The sequence below is a fragment of the Centruroides vittatus genome, unplaced genomic scaffold (assembly GCF_030686945.1).
Source record: "Centruroides vittatus isolate TY-2023 unplaced genomic scaffold, ASM3068694v2 contig_717, whole genome shotgun sequence".
Taxonomy (NCBI): Eukaryota; Metazoa; Arthropoda; class Arachnida; order Scorpiones; family Buthidae; genus Centruroides; species Centruroides vittatus.
This window is the reverse complement of record NW_027122456.1, coordinates 3106434-3126617: the sequence shown is the minus strand read 5'-3', so window position 1 is coordinate 3126617 and position 20184 is coordinate 3106434. Positions and strand designations below refer to the sequence as shown.

General features: G+C 29.3%; 2 protein-coding genes across 2 annotated transcripts in view; one reads left to right on the top strand and one right to left on the bottom strand.

Moving 5' to 3' along the window:
* LOC136980687 (dynein axonemal heavy chain 2-like) overlaps positions 1-20184 on the top strand; it is a 647596-nt gene that overhangs the window by 105376 nt on the left and 522036 nt on the right. The gene's annotated exons all lie outside the window — the stretch shown is intronic.
* On the bottom strand, positions 352-19102 carry tko (technical knockout). The gene is made up of 3 exons (XM_067276745.1): positions 19004-19102; positions 5987-6062; positions 352-1251 (listed from the first exon to the last, which is right to left on the bottom strand). Exons 1-3 carry the CDS (start codon positions 19034-19036, stop codon positions 770-772), a joined length of 591 nt encoding a protein of 196 aa, XP_067132846.1. The 5' UTR covers positions 19037-19102; the 3' UTR covers positions 352-769.

Genomic DNA, 20184 nt, shown 5'->3' with positions numbered 1-20184 from the left:
AATATAACTTCCGATAATTTTAAACGTTTAATAAAATAGAAAATCGTAAAACCTTTCGTATTGATATATTCGAGTAAAATTCATTTTTTTTTTTTTTTTTTAATAAACACAGTGAAATTCGCTTAGAGAATTGGCTGTCCTTTTCGTATATTCGTGTACCCATTCTTCATTTCGCTACTAGAAATAAAAGAGATTTACGATTTTCAAATACGATGTTACAACGATCCGATATTTACCCAACATTATTCATCGATTTTTCATAAACAAAATAAATCATAAAAGAAGTGTCGACTTAATAGCAACACAAGTTAATGTATCGTGTTTCGTAATTCTAAATGCAATATACATACGTTCTATTTTAGTTTCAAAAATTCAATTTATTTAAGTTGTTTTCCAGCTGAAAATAAATTCCTTTCGGAAACATTCTAAATATTTGAAAAAGGAAAGATTAAATCAGATACCAAACAAAAATTTCAATCAGACTCTGATGTAACGACAAAGCCAGTAATCGATCGACAGGAGGGGAAAAATCACTTTATTTGTCAGTGAAGGCTTTTAACGGAACTGACGTAAGCGATAGAATCGCTCACAACGTAAACAGAATCCGAATAATAATGTAAATGTCTTGTAGCCGAGAGTGAATTCACGTGATCGGCGTCACGATCTATAAAAGCCATATTGTCGTTTATAAAACGTAATGTTCTTTACGCTACAAACGTTCGATTGGTTTCCATAACGTTATATTAAACTTTATATGTCGTACGAGCAATTAATTTTTTGTGACTTTAACAACATGCGAACAATCATATTTTCCTCTCACAACTTTAAGTTTTACTCCCGGAACATCTTGTAGACGACCGCAGCGTACTAATACTACACTGTGCTCTTGTAAATTGTGTCCTTCTCCGGGTATATAAGCTAGCATTTCTTTTTTATTAGACAGACGGACCAGAACGCACTTCCTGTTGGCAGAATTCGGCTTCTTAGGTTTTTTAATGACCAATCTCACCACCACTCCTTTCATCTGAGGTCGGCCATCCAGAGGCCTTTTTTTCCTATCTTTCTTAATTTTCGGTCCTCTTTCGTGTATTTCTCGCAATGTTAACGCCGTGCGTATCTGTTGATCAAATAGTTTATTAACTGTACTTATAGGAGGCAAGCTATTCAAGCTAGGAGGTGAAAATAAATTTATAGATTTCTCTATGATGGAATATCGTGGTTGCTGTAGAGTCGAAAAATGAGACTGAATTCCTATAAAAAGAAAAGGGAAAAATTAGTTTCTTCGTGATTTTTACAAGAACATAAGATAATTAATAAAACAACTTAATAATTCCAAATTTTCATAAAAAATTAAATTATTCTAAAAAGAAAAATATAACTTACTAAAATCTTAAATAAGTATCGAAATTATATATCAATTTTTAAAAATATTTCTCCCCCCGTCCTGAATGATTTTAATAACTGTATGGATAATGCAATTCCTATGTAACCGTTAGCCAAACATTACTTATGTATTAACATCAATAACACTAGGCTATTATTTTAAACTGAAATTTTTATTTATAAATTTCTATTAAAAAAGATTAATACTTTATATTATGTTGTTTGGCAACGTTAAAATATAATAAAACGTTTGTTTTTTTCTAAAACCAATATACTGTACAAAAAAAAATGTATAAAAGTCAAAATCAGTTGCTATTTATTATTATATATACGATAAAAGCCTAAGTACATTATAATTATAAAAAATAACTTTTAAAAATCAATTTCATTTTTAAGAATTATTTCTAAACTCTTCAAACACAAGAAAATATAAAAATCGATAAAATTTACATGTATGTAAACGTTAGCCTAAATAAACCGATAATGATTGATAAAATTGCCCCATGCCGACACGTAATATATAAATCGATATTTATAGGGATAACTTTCGTGAGAATTATCACAAAATTAAATTCAACAGTAATAATTATGCGCACAAACACCAATAGTCCAATATAAAAAGTGTAAAACGAAAATTCCAAGAAATATATTTATAAAATTAGGCAGCGCCTTTTAATATCGTTAGCTATTTTTTTGAAAATCTAACAAAATGTAATCACATTTTAAATAGAAACACTCGGATATATTCTAAAAGAAATGAATTTACTATTGTAATTATAAATCGGCTTACAGCATATAAGAATTACAACAGGATATTAATATCAATAGCCTATATATATAAATAATGTTACGTACTTAAAAATTTATAAACTAAACATGCTAACGATAATATCCAAAATTAAACAGAGAATAATACTCTATTTAATTCTGAATATTAATATTGAGTATTTTAAACATTTAATTAAATAATAAATATACCAATCTTGCATAACAGATGAACTGTATAACTTATGTAATAATTACATATCAGTTATAGAATATATGCCTATAGCTTATCAATATTTCAAAATTCTAAAATTGATACTTTTACTTCTTTTATTAATCATATGTATATGTTAAACATTTTAAAAATAGGATAAAACGAAAAGCAGTTAAACTTTTTAGATACTGTTGAAAATAAAATTTGTATCATTCTGAGTGAGCTTAAACAATAAAATAACCTCATTTTAATTTGTATTTTTATTACAGTACTAAAATAAATTTATATTATTATCTCTTTCAAACGAGGAAACGGAATATAAAAAACGAAATCATCTAACGATAGTTATCTAACGCCCCTTTTGACTAAAAAACAAGCAATTGTCCGGGAGACCAAAGAGAACGCTTGAATAATACAAGAGCCAGGTCACCTTCTGAAATATTGATACGGTTAACGATCACTGGCTCTTCATTGGTCTTTCATTCTCGACCAACCGCCAATCCACACTCTCCTTACACGCTCGTTTAACGCGTCACACATCTCGATACATTTGATAATTGCAGATGTCCGATATTTTATAACAGTAACGAACCATTCACATCCTTCCGTCGTCTACATTGTTTTTGGTACTAAACGCAAAGAGCTTGACTAAATTATAAATATATAGATAATTACAAATATACTGTATATATATATTTGTATCTATAAGATATTTTTTTAAATGTATAATAGGCCGCAATAAATAAATAAATAAAAAATATAGCCTATATATTTTATTTTTATTTACGGTTATTCAATCTTAGAATCAAATATCATATCAGATTTTTGTAAACTATAAATTAAAAACTTTCTTAATATTTAAAATAATTAAGCAAAAGAATCTAAAATAAAGAGATTATCGAATTTTTTTTTTATTTATGAAATAAAAATAGGCCTACATAAAACTTTTAAAATGTACATGAGCGTAATTCATTTCGGACTTTGCATGGAGGAAATGCAATTCATTTTTATACCCATTATCTAGGCAACCCATTATAAGCGATATTAATCTAAACTTGGCGTCGTCTTCAGACGTGATACATTTCCTAGACTGAAATAATAGATTCAAAAACACCAGTTCTAAATAATTCTATCATGAAAATCGTAATTATCATATATTCTGTATGATCGTATTTCTACTAGAAGAACCCAGTGTCAAATCGAGTTCAAAGGGATTCGGCCATTTTATTACAGTTTACTTCAATTCTTGACAGCTCTATTGTTTCAAAACATATGATTAAAGTTATAAAGTAAATAAGTTAGCATCCACATTAGAACAGATCAGAAAAATAAAATCATCCAACAATTTTATTTCTTAGTTTCCAAACCATTTTAATAATCTTATTTTGATTATTTTCATGTGATTCTAGTTCAATACCTAATCTTTAAATGTTTATCTCGTGGTCACACTCAAATTTATCTAATTCCCCGTTGATTCAAATGGATTTTATTCCACAGTTTATAAACTTGAATATATTGTTGCAGATGAAATTTCGTATAAGAGAAAAAAATCAATTATTTATTATACTGTTAATTATTAATATATTCTATACAGTATACTTAATAATTGACGTAATAATAATTTAGATATTTTTCCTATCGCTAATGTAGCGTAATAAAATACATTAATAATTTATAAAATTTGGATATAAGAACTTTATCATTACGTTAAAATTATCTTCTTCTCTATACCCAGAAAGAATTTTTGTTTCTAGTTCTACAACTGAAAGTTTTCGTTTTATTTTTTAAATAATTTTATTCGACTTACAGTATGTAGTCAGACTATACGATGATTTAAACTATTTAGTTTATGCTATATATTTTCATTGAATATTTTGTAATTTTCTAGAATATCCCGAGAGAGTGAGGTAAGTTCCCTTTGTTGATATTTTGAATTTTGCATTAAAAGTAACTTATTATTATTACCTCAAATATCAAACGAACAGCCCAATTCCTTTTAGGGCTATTAAGGTTAAATAATAACAAGTAACTTGGCAGTAGTAGTCGGACAGGCCATCATTTCCTGCCATTCAGGTTAGATATTTGAAGTAATTATCGAGTGGTTTTATTAATTATATATATTAATATTACCAACATTAAAGAATAAAGTTTTAAATTCATTTTATTCAAAAGAACTACGATGCACTGTACAGACTTAAAACATGTCGACATAAATTCAACTTTAAATTTTAAAATGTGGATATAAAAGTTTATTTACATCCTACATGATTAAAAATCTATTAAACAATAAACAAGAAAGCAGCAATGGTGTAAATCATTCGAAAAGAAAATTAATGACTCTAATAAAATTCCATAAAATGATTACAGATTCCATATTACAGTTAGCAAAAGGTCCCTTCATAAGTTAACGATTAACTTCCTGGAAAGGGAAAGCCAAAAGTGCGTGGGAATGATCGCAGATGATTCCGACCTCGCACCGGACTGCAGTCACAAAAGTCAGTTGCACGCAATCCAGACGCAATTCTATCATGTTTAATAAATAAGCGTTGTGGCATTCTTTGTTGTGTGTTGTTATGACTCCATTGTCCTCGCTCGTGACACTAATTAACGGCAGCACAGAAAAGAGAAATGCGTTACGAAAATTCAAGAGCGCGTACGTAATTAATTAGATCGACACGCCATCGTGACCGGAAAAATCAATAATACGGTAAAAAAAACTTTTACGTTTATTTGCTCCTCGGGGGAAAAAATCTATTCCATAATATTACCGGTACTACGCGATTATCCTAAGTAACAATTAATTTTAAAAATTGAATATATAATTATTATGACTATTAAAAATTAAAATTGCGTTAATTCTTTGATAAATGTATCTTTCTTACAACAATAAATACGTCTTAACAATGTTTATATATCCACCATTAAACGATAGCTCTTTCTCTAAATGATCCCTGTTTTAGATAGCAATCTGCAAATGTACGATTTCTCCATTAATTATAAATAACAATGGATTATTACTAGGACATGTTCATCTATAAAAAAAATCGACAAATAACTTCATCCATTTTATACTCGATTCCTCTTGAGATATTCCAAGAACAAGAGAATAAATGGATTACATGGGTTATTTATGTTGAAACATGCATTCGTTTTCCATGAAAATTTTTAGTCTTCTTATATTTTTAACTGTAAAAGTTGAGCAAGTTGAATAAAATATATATTGAATCATTATTATTTATATTCATTCAGCTCAAACAGGAAACAAAGACAAAAGTTTGAAAGGCAAAACATAATTTTGTATAATGAATGAGCTTCATTTGATAAATAATGTAAACAGATAGAGAAATCTAAATTGTTTCGCTGATTGCATCATACAACTCTTCTAATTTTTTAGAGATTCATGAGCAAAGTTTTAAGTACTGTACAGTACATTCATCAATTAATGAGCGTACCAAAAAACAAACTTCGCCATTCGAATAATTTAAAAAAGGATTAACTATTGCATATCAAATTTGAATTAAAGTTTAATTTCAAGTGAAAATATTTATGATTATTAAAATCTTATCAATTTGTTTAACTCTTAACTAATTTCTTAATTTGAAATATTGTAAACGTAAAGCTTACCATTTTTCATATTCATTAAATGAGGTTTAACAGAAACGGTCAGTCTTCTTAAAATTCCAAAAAGAGACATTTTATTCTAAAAAAAAATAGTAAACTTATAGAAAAAGCTATTTTAAAAAATGCTTGTATAATAAAATAAATTTACAGTACAAATTATTTAAAATAAGATATATCTGATGATTTTTATTACAAGCAAAAATATTATCAAGTGTGTCTAACTATTAGTTCACAGTCATTAGATAAAGATGAATTGTACAATTTGAAAATAATTTCTATAAGTTACGATATAAATAACTATTTGTAAAATAATGTAATAACACAAAAATTAAAATAAGATTCATTTTATATGTTGCATTTTTTCTATGTAATCGGTAATTTTTTAAATGTTTGTTTTATCTGATAATGACAACGCGACACGTCGGCGATCTGCCGAGAGGAAAATGACTCCCGAGAGTATTTTCTTTGGGATCTGGGCCCTATTTAGGTGTTACAAACGTGAAGACAATTCTGAAAACTCCACGTGGCCAGCACGTTGGCGAGGCGCAAAACCACGACCAGTGTTCACTGGTTTTATCCACTCGTCCACTGGATGGCCGCAATTTTTTTTTGGATAAAACACATTTATACAACATTTAAATTTCTTAAGCTCATGATATAAAGAAAAAAATCCATTATAATAATTAAATTATAAGAAAACATATAGGCTAATATCATAAATTGGTATTTTCATTGTTAATAGTTTTACAATCAAAACCTTAATATATTTCAATAAATAAAAGTATTTATTTACTTAATTTAAAATAAATTTTTAGCTAAAATTTAAAACAATTACTTTACAAAATTAAAAATCACTAGGGTATAATAAAGATGTTACATCACAAACGGAAAATCCGAAGATTATTTTTGCCATCAGAGAAATATCTAAAATGAAATAATTAGTTTACTTAATATTAAAATGTGATAATTAAAAAAAATCACACCCTATTCAAATAATTAAATAGATGACTCAATCTCAAAATAATCGATTTTTAAATTAAAATTTGTAAGACATTTTTAATTTGGATATTTACCAATTCGAAAGAAAGTAATCGTAAGCCTATAATATAAAGAGCACTTTCGAATTAAGTATGAGGTATTAAACAAAGGCATTTACAAGATTTAGAAGAAAATTAGTTTCAAAATAATTTGTAATAATTTTTAATCCGTTTTCATTCTTTTAAAAGTCAAAGCACGCGTAGATCTGTAGATAAAATACACCTTGAAGACATTATTAACAAGAACAAACGGTTCCTCTAAGTAATCGAACCGAGAATAAAATAGAACTAGTTGCAGAAAACTTTCATCTTATTAATTTAAAAGGAAAATATTGATGGAGTTATGATAAATATGTGATAAATATTTTGTAAATTCAATTAGAGAACGATGCAGACATTTATCAGACTATTTTATGATGTAATGATGGATTCAAAAGAGGCAAATTGTTAAAAATCAACACGACAAAATTATCTCCTCCAGCAGAAAAAAATAAACCTGAAGTTGGCTTTTCCCTTCAGTAGTGAAAGGACTAACGAATGAGTATAAAATCGCGAATATGTATAGTGCTGCCATCTAACGTTTCTTAACAAAACAGTTTTTCAATTACTTATAGATTTGCTATATATTTATACGGTTCTTAAGCAATGCGATGAAAGTTTTGTCATGTTTCCTTATCTCAAAATTTTTTTATTAATACATTAATTAATTAACAAAAATGTGACAATTAAATGTCCAACTTTTACGTTTAATTATAAAAAGAACATAAACAATTTATTTAATTTTATGTGAGATTACATTTTGTGCAAAATTGAAATTATTCTGATGTAATGGCACTATTCGTAGATGAATTAGGCTATTATTTGTATTCAAAACTATTTAACGTTATATGAAAGTGAACAGATATAATTTTAATTTTGTTTGAAATATATGTAATCTATTAAATAAATGTTCAAAGGGAAATAAACTTAATTAGAAGAGTGAAATGATTTAAAAGGTACCCGTACAAAAAAGTTAGACAGCAAGGAGGCGGTGGTATCGTAGGATTGGATTGATGGGATAAATCAATGCAACACATGGATGATCTGCCAAGGAAGAGGTGTTTCCGTGAAGAACTTTTATGACTACCTGGCCCATCTAGGTGTTGGAAACGCAAAGAAAACCCGGAAAACGCCACGCTGCCCCCGCTGGAAAAGCACGAACCGGCGACTAACTACCAGTGTTCTGTGTTTTATCAATTCTGTCACTAGCAAGCGCTTTGGAATCAAATGAAACTTTATTAGTGCAAACATAATGACAATGGTAATAAGTGATTACTATATCAGAATACTATTGTCTCTTTGCTATGATATTGCAAAAATTTACTTACTGTTCATATGGAACAATAGTACAATTTAACGGAACCATTAATATTGTGTACAACTTCCTTTTGCCTGGATACTGTGAATTGTATACTATCCTGCAACAGATTTTCCCACAGATGTTGCAACTGCTACTCCAGATCTCTCACATTCTTAGATGTTCAAAGTTGGAAATCCATCTAATCCCATAAATGCTTGATGAGCAACAAATCTGGAGACTAGGAAGATTGAATAAGTGTGACAATGTGACAGAGACATTCCTGAAAAACCCTAGCTGTGTGGCTGAGCACTATCTTCCTGAAATGGCTATTTGCAGCCATCCCATAAAAGGATTTTTTGAATGTACTGCCCTGCCATTAATGCCCCTTGTACTACCATTCAGCATGACCAACATTTATACGAGATGGTTCCCCGAACCAGCATACAGGGGCAGTATGCTACTTGACAGTAAAGTGGGATTAAAGCACTCACTAGTGGTCCTCTACACTAACATAGTGGTTGTCTATTACTAAACAGAACCAGGATTCATCACAATAAAGACAATACACTGCCATTTTGTACCAGTTCATGCTTCTCTATCATGATTCACTGCAAAGTTGAATTTGGATTGCTAATGGCAGGATGTGTAATGGTCACTAGGCATGCAAATTTACCCCTGCTAATTGTCTGTCAATGGATGGGAAAAGACAGGGTTATATAGCAAATCTTCCGCCTGTTTCTGGATCATAAACAAAGATACTGTTACAGCTGTTTGTGTTTGTGTCACAATCAGACAATCATCTCTCCTGGTAGTCTGTTTGAGGTGTCCAGAGCTTGCCCATCATATATGTGCACTGCTCTTGACACCTGCTCTCAAGTCAGATCAGAATGATCCAGATGGTGAGCAATTCAATGGATGGTCATACTGCTTCCCTCAGCCCAATGATGTAGCATTTCTCAAACTTTGTCAGTTGTGTGTAATATAAGTATCTTTGATTGCATTTTGCAGACATGTCTAGAAAACACTAAACACATGAGAAATAATGATAAAACCAATGAAACAATTTTAAATGAATTAAATATTAAAATCAATTTTTTAGCCTATGATGTCCGTTCAACATAGGCAAAACGTTAGCTCTATCCACTTTTTTCTGTTGGTATTTGATTGTTTGTGGTTTTTATCAAGTTTGCCAGTTGTCAGTGGTTTGTACAGAAACTGAGGCAAACCAGTTACTGAATGGATTCTAAGATCAGAACAACTAAACTATGGTCTACTTTCCCGAAATTTGTGCTGATGATGATAAACAAATCATGTCTTCTTTCATAAATTATTATTGTTTTCATATTTAAGTTTTTTAATAGATTGAATTGATCTAATAACTGTTCTAATCAATTTATTAATTAGAACCATGTTGCATTTTGTAATAAATATGTAATATAAATTAAATAAACAGGTAATAATAATTAAATAAATTTTAAAACAATCAGCAACTTTAACCTTGTATTTATGCAATAGATACATATTCTTAAACAGATCATAATTTTTTAAATATTTTATCATTAATAATTTACTATATGCAGTAAAACCTGTGTAAACTAGAAGTACATAGTACCAAATTATTTTTTCTGTTTGGCAGGTTTCCCTTTTGAATAGATTTTATTATATTTTTTAATCTTTAAACTATACCAGATAAAATGTCACACAATTACATTCATTTTTTATACTAAAATTTTACATACATAAAAAAAATTTTATTACTAGACTTGATCCAAATGAATCTAAAGTGATTTCAAATAAGGATGGATATATTTGAATGGAAAAATTGAGAACTATTTCCCCACAAAAAGTTTTTGTTGTTCTCAAGAACTTGCACTAGATGTTCGAATACTAGGAGTTCTGAGATGTGATTCTTATGAGCTCAGACAATAGCAAATACCAAATCAGTTCAAGTACCAAAGTACAAGTGACTTGCTCAACTGTTGAAAATTTTAATCACATTACAGTAATACAGAGATTAAGTTATTCTGTAATCTGACTTTCAAGGAATTTTAATTGTGATGCCCAAACTATGGCCCTTGGACCAAATCAGGCTGACAAACATATTTGACGATAGAAATATGTCTAATTTTTGTATACTGTACATGAAATATACAAAATACTTGTAGTTATAGGTAGCTGGGCCACACGTAATGTGCAATTTGGCCCACCAATTCAAAAGTTTGAATTGATAGGGCAAAATCCATGCTAATCTTTGAATTTTCATAACATTTATCAAAATAATACTTATTTCTTAACAATTAAAATAAATTTAATAATATTTTATATAATTATTTTACATCAATTATTTATATGGTTCAATATAAGAAATCTTTATTCAAAATTTGATCACATATGATTTTTAGAAAATAACAATAAATAAAGAATTCATCACTTAAAAATGAAATTTAAGTGAAGAATTTCTGATTTTGTAAAATCTCAATTTTTGATTTTTGTAAAATTAATTTCTGATATTTATATATATCCCTAATATTTTATTTCATTTTTTCATTTCTGATTGGTACTTAATAATTAATTAAATTTCATTTTTAAGTGATGAATTCTTTATATATTGTCATTTATACAATATAAATTTCAGTTTTATATTGTACCTAAATGAGAGAATTTTCATTTAAACATAAATTGATTTATACTTGACACATTCCTCATTAACCTAGAATTCTTCACCCTTTTGTATTCAGTCGCATTTGCAGCTTTGACAATAATCTTGCTACAGGAGGAGTCCTTACAGATGAAGAAATTTTGTGATCTGTGATTGTCCCAGAAGAAAAAATGGAGGAGGAAGAAAATGATGAGTGTGAAGTAATTGTTCCTATTCTGAGTACTGAAGAGGCCAGAAAGCACTGCAAATAATACGAATGTGGGGACTTGCCAAACTTTAAGAAGGATCAAATGCAGATATATTCTCAAACAATGTTTGTCAATTAGAGAGTGCTAAATAAAAATTTCATTAAGAATTACAAACAAAAGTAAATTAGAAATTTTTCAAAGTTGTACAAAATTAGATAGTCATAAAGGACAATAAAGGTGCTTCATAAATGTAGTTCTACTGAATATTGAGTGAATTATTGCATCTTTCAATGCATTTTAATCATTCTTTTGATATGCGGTTATAATGAACTTTGGATACAATGAACTAAACTAGTAGTCCCTTGCCTATTCACTGTATCAGAATTCCACTGTATTATAAACATTTGGATCATGAAACCATTACAAACAAATATATTGGTTCGTGTGAGCAAAAAGTTTGAGAAATGCTGCTCCAGATTATTAGCTTTAAATGTCTGAAATAGTTAGTTACAGTCAGAGTTTCCATAGCAACAGTTTTAATTTGGAATTAATTTTGTGTCATCTGTTTCTGGATACATACTGTAAAACAGGAGTTGTACAACAATTAAAAGGTGAATCATAAGCTTTGTTCAATCCAATCTCTACCAGTGATAATTTGAGTAAGTGATTTAGTTTTATTCGATTAAATGTTTTTGTACATATTAAATTCCAAATATTTTAAATCCCAAAAATTAATCAATCTGAAAATCACTATGATAGTTATGATATCATCTGCTGACTCAAGTTATGGAAGTCCACAGCCAACACACTCATGCTGGCAAATGCATATAATATCATCAGAAACATATGAATCTTAAGGGTGCCAAGTTTATCGAATAAAAAAATTTTAATGTGAATTCAATAAAATTCTCACCTTATGTGACTGCTAATTCATTAGTAGTATAGAAATTGAAGACATGACACAATATAAATAAAAAACATGAATTTTAATTAAGAAAAGGTTTTTGGAAAATTTTCCAGTGTTGCTTTCTGTTTCTTTATCAAAGAAAAAGGAACACATTGCTAGTGTTCTGGTAGAATGTCTCGTTTGTTGGACCCATCTCTGCCCCGCCAACCCTGCATTTTCACCAAATACATAAATTTATTGTCTCTGTCCACGTTCTAAACAGGAAAAGTTGTTTCCTTTCGATCAGTGGTGCACCAAGAGGACCCCTGTTGTTTGTAATAATCACACACTTGCTTACAGTCATATCAGTTCTAATAAAAAAGACTAAATAATAAACTGAGGATGATAAAACAATCAGTGAATCAGCTGGAATTGCAGGCATCAATAAAAACACTGCAAAGTCCTTTTTAAATCAGATCAACAAAAATGGTATGTTGCTTTAAAAAAAATAATAAATGTGGTGGTAAAAGAAATGCTAAATTAAGTGCAGTGATATTAAACAAAATTGAAGATGTAATTGAAGAAAATCCATCCATAACTTTAAAGAGCATTCATGGGAAGATTCTGGAATTGGAACATGTGAAATTAAGCACAAGTTCCATTAGGAACACATTGCACTGGTTACGGATCACATTAAAATGTATGTTATTGCAAGTTGATCATTAAAATTATCAAAAATCAATTGATGAGTGCAAATTGTATGCATTACACTTCTCTCAAAATTCCCCAGAAGTGCAACAAAATATAATATCCATCAATAAAGCAGGATTCAGTTGGCATTTTTAGCAAAGATGTAAGCAGAAGATAATACACTGCTTGTGTGACTGTGTCAATGGTTAGAGGATGAAATGTTTCCCTAAAACATTCAAGGAATAGTATGTCATGAAGTCATCTACGGTTCTACACGTCCTCTATGGTTACTATAAATATTTTTTGCAACTTTTTGGAGATTACTTCAGAAATTGAAAGTTGATAATCTGAAGGAAGTGTGATTAGTTTTGGACAACAAAAGCATCCACAACACCTACAAAGTGTGTGATCTTGTTGGTCAGACAAGGCATATGCTACTTTTTCTGCCACCATATTCTCCAATGAGAAACCCATTAAAGAAGTTTACCAAAAATAAAATTATACGAAAGAAATATGCTATTGATCCTTCAAATCATGAATATTTGATAGATGTAATTCTATAATGGTTCTGTTGCAGCAGTTATCCTTGAAAATTGTCAAAATTATTTCATGAATATGTATATGATACTACCAACATATGCTGCAGGAAAACCATTATAGATTAAGTTAAGTACAATACATACAGAATTTAACTTTCTGATGACATGTGATTATGAAATATTTCCTGCACATCTTTGTATTACAATAAAATTTTGAATTTGTTAACAATTTACATTTGATTTTATTTTTATTACTTGAAAAGCTTGAGAAAAAAAATTTTCTAGAAATACTTAGTATGCTAAAAGGTGAACTTTTGATTTGCAAAAAGTAGAATTTGAAGACAAATTTCTTTATAAACATACTTATTTTTCAGTCGTTAATTTTTATTTTATGTATTTTTATTTTAATAATTATGGCACCAGAAAATAAGCAAATAAAAATTATTGATATTAAGAAAATTTATGCACAAATTTAAAATTAATTTTCTATGTACTAATGCTAATAATTATGCAATATAGTATTGGGTTGTTTGGAAAGTAATTTCGTTTTTTTATTACTAGAGGAATTAGATGTATTTTTACCAGCCAATTTTATTTTAAACCACATTTTCATTACATACTTCGATAGCTGACATTTTAAGGCTTATTTGAAAAAAATTTTGTTTGATTCTGTACAATTGTTTTTTTTTCAGTGACCCATCAAATATGGAAAATCAAAAGCATCATTTTTGGCATATTTTGCTTTTTCATAACTAAAAAATCAAAATGTTCAAACAAGAAAAAAATTGTGGCACATGTTTAAAGATGTGTTGAGAGAAAGACAGTGCCAAAACTGGCTTACAAAATTGCATTCTGGCAATTTTAATATCGAAGATACACCACATTCTGGATTGCCATTTGAAGCCAATGAAAACAAAATAAAGATACTGATTGAAGCAATCTGCCGTATAACAACACGTGAAATCACTAAGAGATTAAATCTGTTAAATTGAACAGTTTATTATTACTTAAAACAAATTGGTTTCATTTCAAAGCTCAATATATGGGTTCCACATGTTATTAACGAGAGTGGCTCTCTATGGTTGGATTTTAAAGAAATTTTTTTTTGAGCTTTTACCAGACAATTTAACAATTGATTCGAAAGTGTACTGCCATTGAGTAAACAAATTGAGTAATATCATCAAACAGAAAAGGCCAGAATTGATCAACAAACAAAGTGTAGTGTTTTACCATGATAATGCCAAATTTCACACAAGTTTGGTAACTTGTCAGAAACTGTTATAGCTTAGATGGAATGTGTTATCACACCAACCATATTCGCCAGATCGGGCACACTCAGATTATTACTTGTTCCGGTCTATACAAATTTTTTTTTAACTGTAAGACATTTACTTGAAATGACAATGTCAAAAGTCACTTGAATCAGTTTTTTGTAAACAGCGATCAGAATTTTTATGAATGTGAAATCATGCTACTACCAGAAACAATGACAACAAGTATTTGACCAGAATGGTCAATATATAATTCAATAAAATATTTATTTAATATAAGAATATTTCGTTTATTTTTCTATGGAAAAAACGAAATTACTTTCCGAACAACCCAATAGAAAGAACCCTTATTATCTGAGATAATGTGGACTGATGAAGTGCACTCATCAACAATAGTGTTGGTAAGTGCACCCTCCACTGTATAGCTATGAAAAATGCAAATAAAATCAAATGCTGCACAAGTATGCCAAAGCTGTGACAGTAACTTTTCATTTGTGTATAGACTTTAGTACACTCCCTGCAAGTACAGACATAGCAAATGAAGTAATGATGGTACACTAAAAGGCAACAGTAAATATCGGCATTATTTCTTGTAACTTATGTTCCTAATTACAATAGAAATGCAAAGTGATTTACAAAACAAGACAAAATTGCTTGAGAGTAACTTTCTCTTGAAAAGACAGTTTACAACTACTTTTGAATCATCTTATTTCAGGTTTTAGTATACTTGAAGTTGTAACCAGAAGTAATTAAACTATATCTTCCAACATAGCACATTTTCAGAAGAAACTTGACAATAGCGAGGTTGAGGCCGAAGTTTTAAATGCAAAAACGTGTACGTCGAACGTTCAGCACCACTTTCCTGTAAGCCTAGAAGTTTGTCAATGGGGTTTGGAATGTCAGTGGAATCATGTTCGACATTCCAAACGCCATTGTCAAACTTCTAGGCTTACAGGAAAGTGGCGCTGAATGTCCGACGTACATATTTTCACATTTAAAACTTCGGCCTCAACCTCGCTAATGTCGTAGAGAAGAATGTCTGATTAATCCTTTGTATCTGGCCAACAAAAAACACACATGTTCTTTCGACATTTCTTCTTGACAAGATAGATAAATTTTACTCTATGCTTATCAAAGTCAATAATGACAAGTTGTTCAATATTGGATATTTGACTTTGTTGAAAATTTCACAATGATGGAATCAACTGTTAATGTAGTGATTTATTCTGCCACATGCAGACTAATCTTAAAGAGTCTATATATAGAACACAAATGGGTGCATTTATCCCACTGACAAAGGTGTGCTTACTCCAGGTATCAAAATTTCATGGGGTAAATGCATCCTGGCCTGTTGTGACAAAACACTTGGATGAAACATTTCACAACTTACAAATCTACTGTATTTAAAATCCAGTATTTGTGATTTTGAGATACAATGTTTAGATGAATATACAATATTTATCTAAATATTGTACCTTTCACAAATATTGGATTTTAAATACAACTGTACAGAAGAAAAGACCAAACTTATCTAGACTTTTCAAACCAAAGTTGCCACATTATTATTAATAATAGACAAAGAAAAATATTCACTTAATACCTAAATTTAAAAACTGTTAATTACATTTGAAAAATAATGTATTTGTGATAACAATATACTTACTTAACAAAAAAAAAAGTTAAGTAAAAATAATTAAAAATTGTATTTAATTATTCTTAAAATTTTTTTTAAATAAAAAATAAAGCAATAGATCTGTAAAAACTCAAATCTATCATTATAAAATATTGAATGTATAGCATTTTTGAGCTATAAATGCTCATCTTCAAACGACAACATATTTTTAATAAACAAGATTGTTTTATGAAAGTGTATTGGTATATATGAAATTTATTAGTTCAATTCTTTTAAGGTTTTTAATTTTAGGTATATCAAATTAAATAAATCTACACCTTTTAAGGATCCAGCATAACGTTTAATTCTATAAAAACATTTTTGATCCCTCTATACTTTTGAAAAATAACAGGTTTAACTCCAACCTGGTATACATAGGAGCTACCATGAGGAGTTTGAAAAAAAAGGATTGAAGAACATAAATACACAGTAAATAAAAGCATTAATAGTACGGTCCTCGCTGCGTTCGCCAAGGAACAGGATGTCACAGTTTATTGGGACCTGGTGGTAATTATTAAACCTACAAGATCAGCACAGGCAGTGAGATACCTAGAAAAAATGGAAATACACAAAGCACAGCTCACCTCACAATGCATTAATCATAGAGATGCCGACAGTTTATCCACAGCCTGGAAATCATTCTATGAAAAAAACTGACGTAGTTTTTACAACTCCACAGATGCCAATTTGGTTTATTTCTGTCTTCATTTTATTTTTATCTTTAAGTGATTTGTATACGCTTGTTAATTTTATTATCGTTAGTTGTTATTTGTATTTTTGCTTATATTTTTACATTTGTTATAATGTTACTAAGAACGGATTTATGTATTACCGTTAGATGTATAACTGTGTTTTGAAATTTGTTCTTTTTAAATTTGAATTTCTCGTTCGTTTCTTTGTAAAGAATAACTGAAGAAGATCTCTTAAAGGGATCAAAAATGTTTTTATAGAAATAAACATTACGCTGGACCCTTGAAAGGTGTAGATTTATTTAATTTGATGTTATTCAGTTCCAGTAAGCATTTCTTTATGCATTTAGGTATATTTTGTATACATTAAATTATTGTATGAATACTAAAGACAAACAATTAAAAATGCTCAAAAAGTTCTTATATTATTTCAATATGGCAAAATTTTATAATACAGTACAATTATCCTTCCATTTACACAAATAATTGGTTCTATGGAAACATAAATGGAGCCATGGAAAGCCATTTAAAATAAAGAACTGTTCCATATTCTCAAATACAGTATTTTACTCTTACTGGGGTAAAAACTTTAGTTTAGCAATAAGGTTACAGTTTTTGATATAACTATCATTTATTTCCATAAAGATAATTACTTAAAATTAAAAAATTTTTCAAACATATTAAAGTGAACTTGCATAGAGGGATTATTGTATTCAATATTTGATTCAAATTTGGAAGTTTTCATTAATGATCAAAATATATAAAAATGACTAGTGGCATAACCAGAAACATCAAACAAGAAAAAGCAAAAATTTTTGCCAGTTTATTATAAAATTTTTAACAAAAAGGGTTTCTTTTTTTTTTATAATGCTTAAATAGTATTATAAAAAAAGTAACTCTTATAGTATATAGCATTATAAACAGCAAATAATCATTTGCTGGTGTTTTTTTCATTTTTTTGAAAAACTTGACAATTTTTTGGTTTTTTGAAATTATCTAGGATTTATGTAAATGTAGTTTAGTTAAAAATAATGAATTTAAATTAGCATTAATACTTAAAACAAATTCAATTCAAAAAGCAAATTTAGATTTTCTGATATGAAATGAATGTAAATTGATAGAAAAAAGGGCCCACAGTAACATATTATAGCCAGGCAAATTAGAATTAGGGGCCCTATGAAGAATGTTGACTTAAGACATATTTCTTCAGGGAAATCTTTTAGGAGGAGTCCCAAGAATACATGTTTGTCTTTTAAGTTCTGCACTGTGCCTGTGCCACGTTGGCAATCTAAGTTCTCCCAGGTAGTGCCAAATTTGTTTGGAGCCCCGGGCAATTGCCCGTTATGCCCATAGAATAATGCACCACTGATAGCTCAGAGAACATGAAAATTTTTTCAATGGTGATGATTTCAATGGTTCTAACATGTAAATTTAATATCATTTTACAAACTTTACAATTTCACTACATTAATGTGACTGTATATTGTCTTATAAATATCTAATTGCTATACATAAATTCTCATGTAAACTTTTAAGTTAGAAATAATTTGATTAAAACTTAATTATTAGCTACACTTTACTTATTAACAAACTATGATTCACAATAGAGTGTATTATACAATGACTATGTACTAACTTTTTGTAATTATTTACAAGCATGTTTTTTACTAAATTATTTTAGAGAGACATGTATGACAGACATTTCCAAACACAATTTTTTTGGGATGAGCTTTCAAATACAAATTTTTATCAACAGAGATTATAAGATTCAGTAAATCTATATTTTAATTCATTTATTTTATATATTGTACTAGAAAAAATTCAACTTGTATAGATGTATACATTATTAATACATCCACAGATTAAGAAATGCATTGTATTATTAATCTGTGGATGTATGTTTCTGTGTGTGTAGATATTGTACATATACGAGTGAGTATATAGTAGGAGCACGTGGTGAATCATTTAATAAACTTTTTAATGAATGTTAATGAAATATTATTAAATTTATAATTTGCCTTAGAGTAAAATAATCGATTACGCATGTTACCTCAGTCAGTCTATACTTAGGGTAAACAAACATACACACATGAATCTTGTGTTTACTCGAGTGCGTCTATTTTCACGCGCATGCCTCAATCCGCCATGTTGAAAGATAATTCAAATTACTGTCAGCTGTGACTTTTATCAAATTCGTAGTTTATATATTTTAAGGTTTTCGTATTTAAAATATTCCCAAATATTTTAGTCAAATAATTAATAACATAAGAAAACACAGAATTTTTTCAATCGTAAAATATTTAAAATAACACGAGCAGAAAATATGAGTTGATTCTTCCGAAAAATTAAATTGATGAACAAATTGCTATACGGTGTTTGATTGCCGTGAAAAATTTTTCAGGTCTTTTTTTTCCTGTGATTTTGGGGTCCCATGGGCCTATCGATTTCCAGGAGCCCGATGCGGCCGCTCCATTGTGGGCCTGGCCGAACCATAATGGGCTTGCTTAAAGAGGCCCTTTTAGTGCCCACAGGGCGGAAAGAGTTTTAAAAAACCCTAGCTACGCCACTGTTACAGGGTGAAGAGCCAAAAAATATATATATATATATCCGTCGCCTTATTATACGTCTGATGAAACCGCGACGAATATGATTAAATGACTCTTAGTGCCCTCGGACAGAAATAATCAAAAACGATTGCTTTCAATTTTGTTCGTTTTAATTAAAGTTCTTTGAAATATACACATAAAGATCTAAATCAAATATTATTTATTAATCTTTCGCTGTTTAAATGAATATCATATTAATGATTTGACAATATACCGCTTGTGTTAAGAAAGACGTGATAAATATTACTAGTCTGACAATTGGAAGAAGAAACCTTCACTTATAACTTTTTATACGTTCTCCAGCCTGACGAAATAGTGCCCTCGAAGTTAACTACCGCCTATCTCCCGAAGGCTTTGTACATTTCTAACCTCTCAAGTTGTTTCGGCCGAGACACTATTTTCTCTCGATGGCGTCCTTCTGCTTTCTAAGGAGTGAGGAAATTGTAGGATTCTTCTAAAACTCTACAATTTCCTCAATCCTTAGCCCGATGTAGTAAGCACAGAATTCTATCTCTTTATAGATGGAACAGAGGCCTTGTGGTATATGACTGCCACACCGTGTGATCAGGGGTGATATTCAGCGGGTTCGCACAGGTTCGGCCGAACCCGTTGTTAAAATTTTCAG

What these genes read in the sequence shown, in the direction of transcription:
- tko (XM_067276745.1), bottom strand. Translation starts at nt 19,036, where the DNA reads ATGTTTGTTTACCCTAAGTATAGACTGACTGAG. An exon ending in CTAAGTATAGACTGACTGAG is followed by an intron (nt 6,063 to 19,003) that starts GTAACATGCGTA and finishes ATTTTTTTTTAG; the next exon opens with AATAAAATGTCTCTTTTTGG. An exon ending in TTTAATGAATATGAAAAATG is followed by an intron (nt 1,252 to 5,986) that starts GTAAGCTTTACG and finishes TTCTTTTTATAG; the next exon opens with GAATTCAGTCTCATTTTTCG.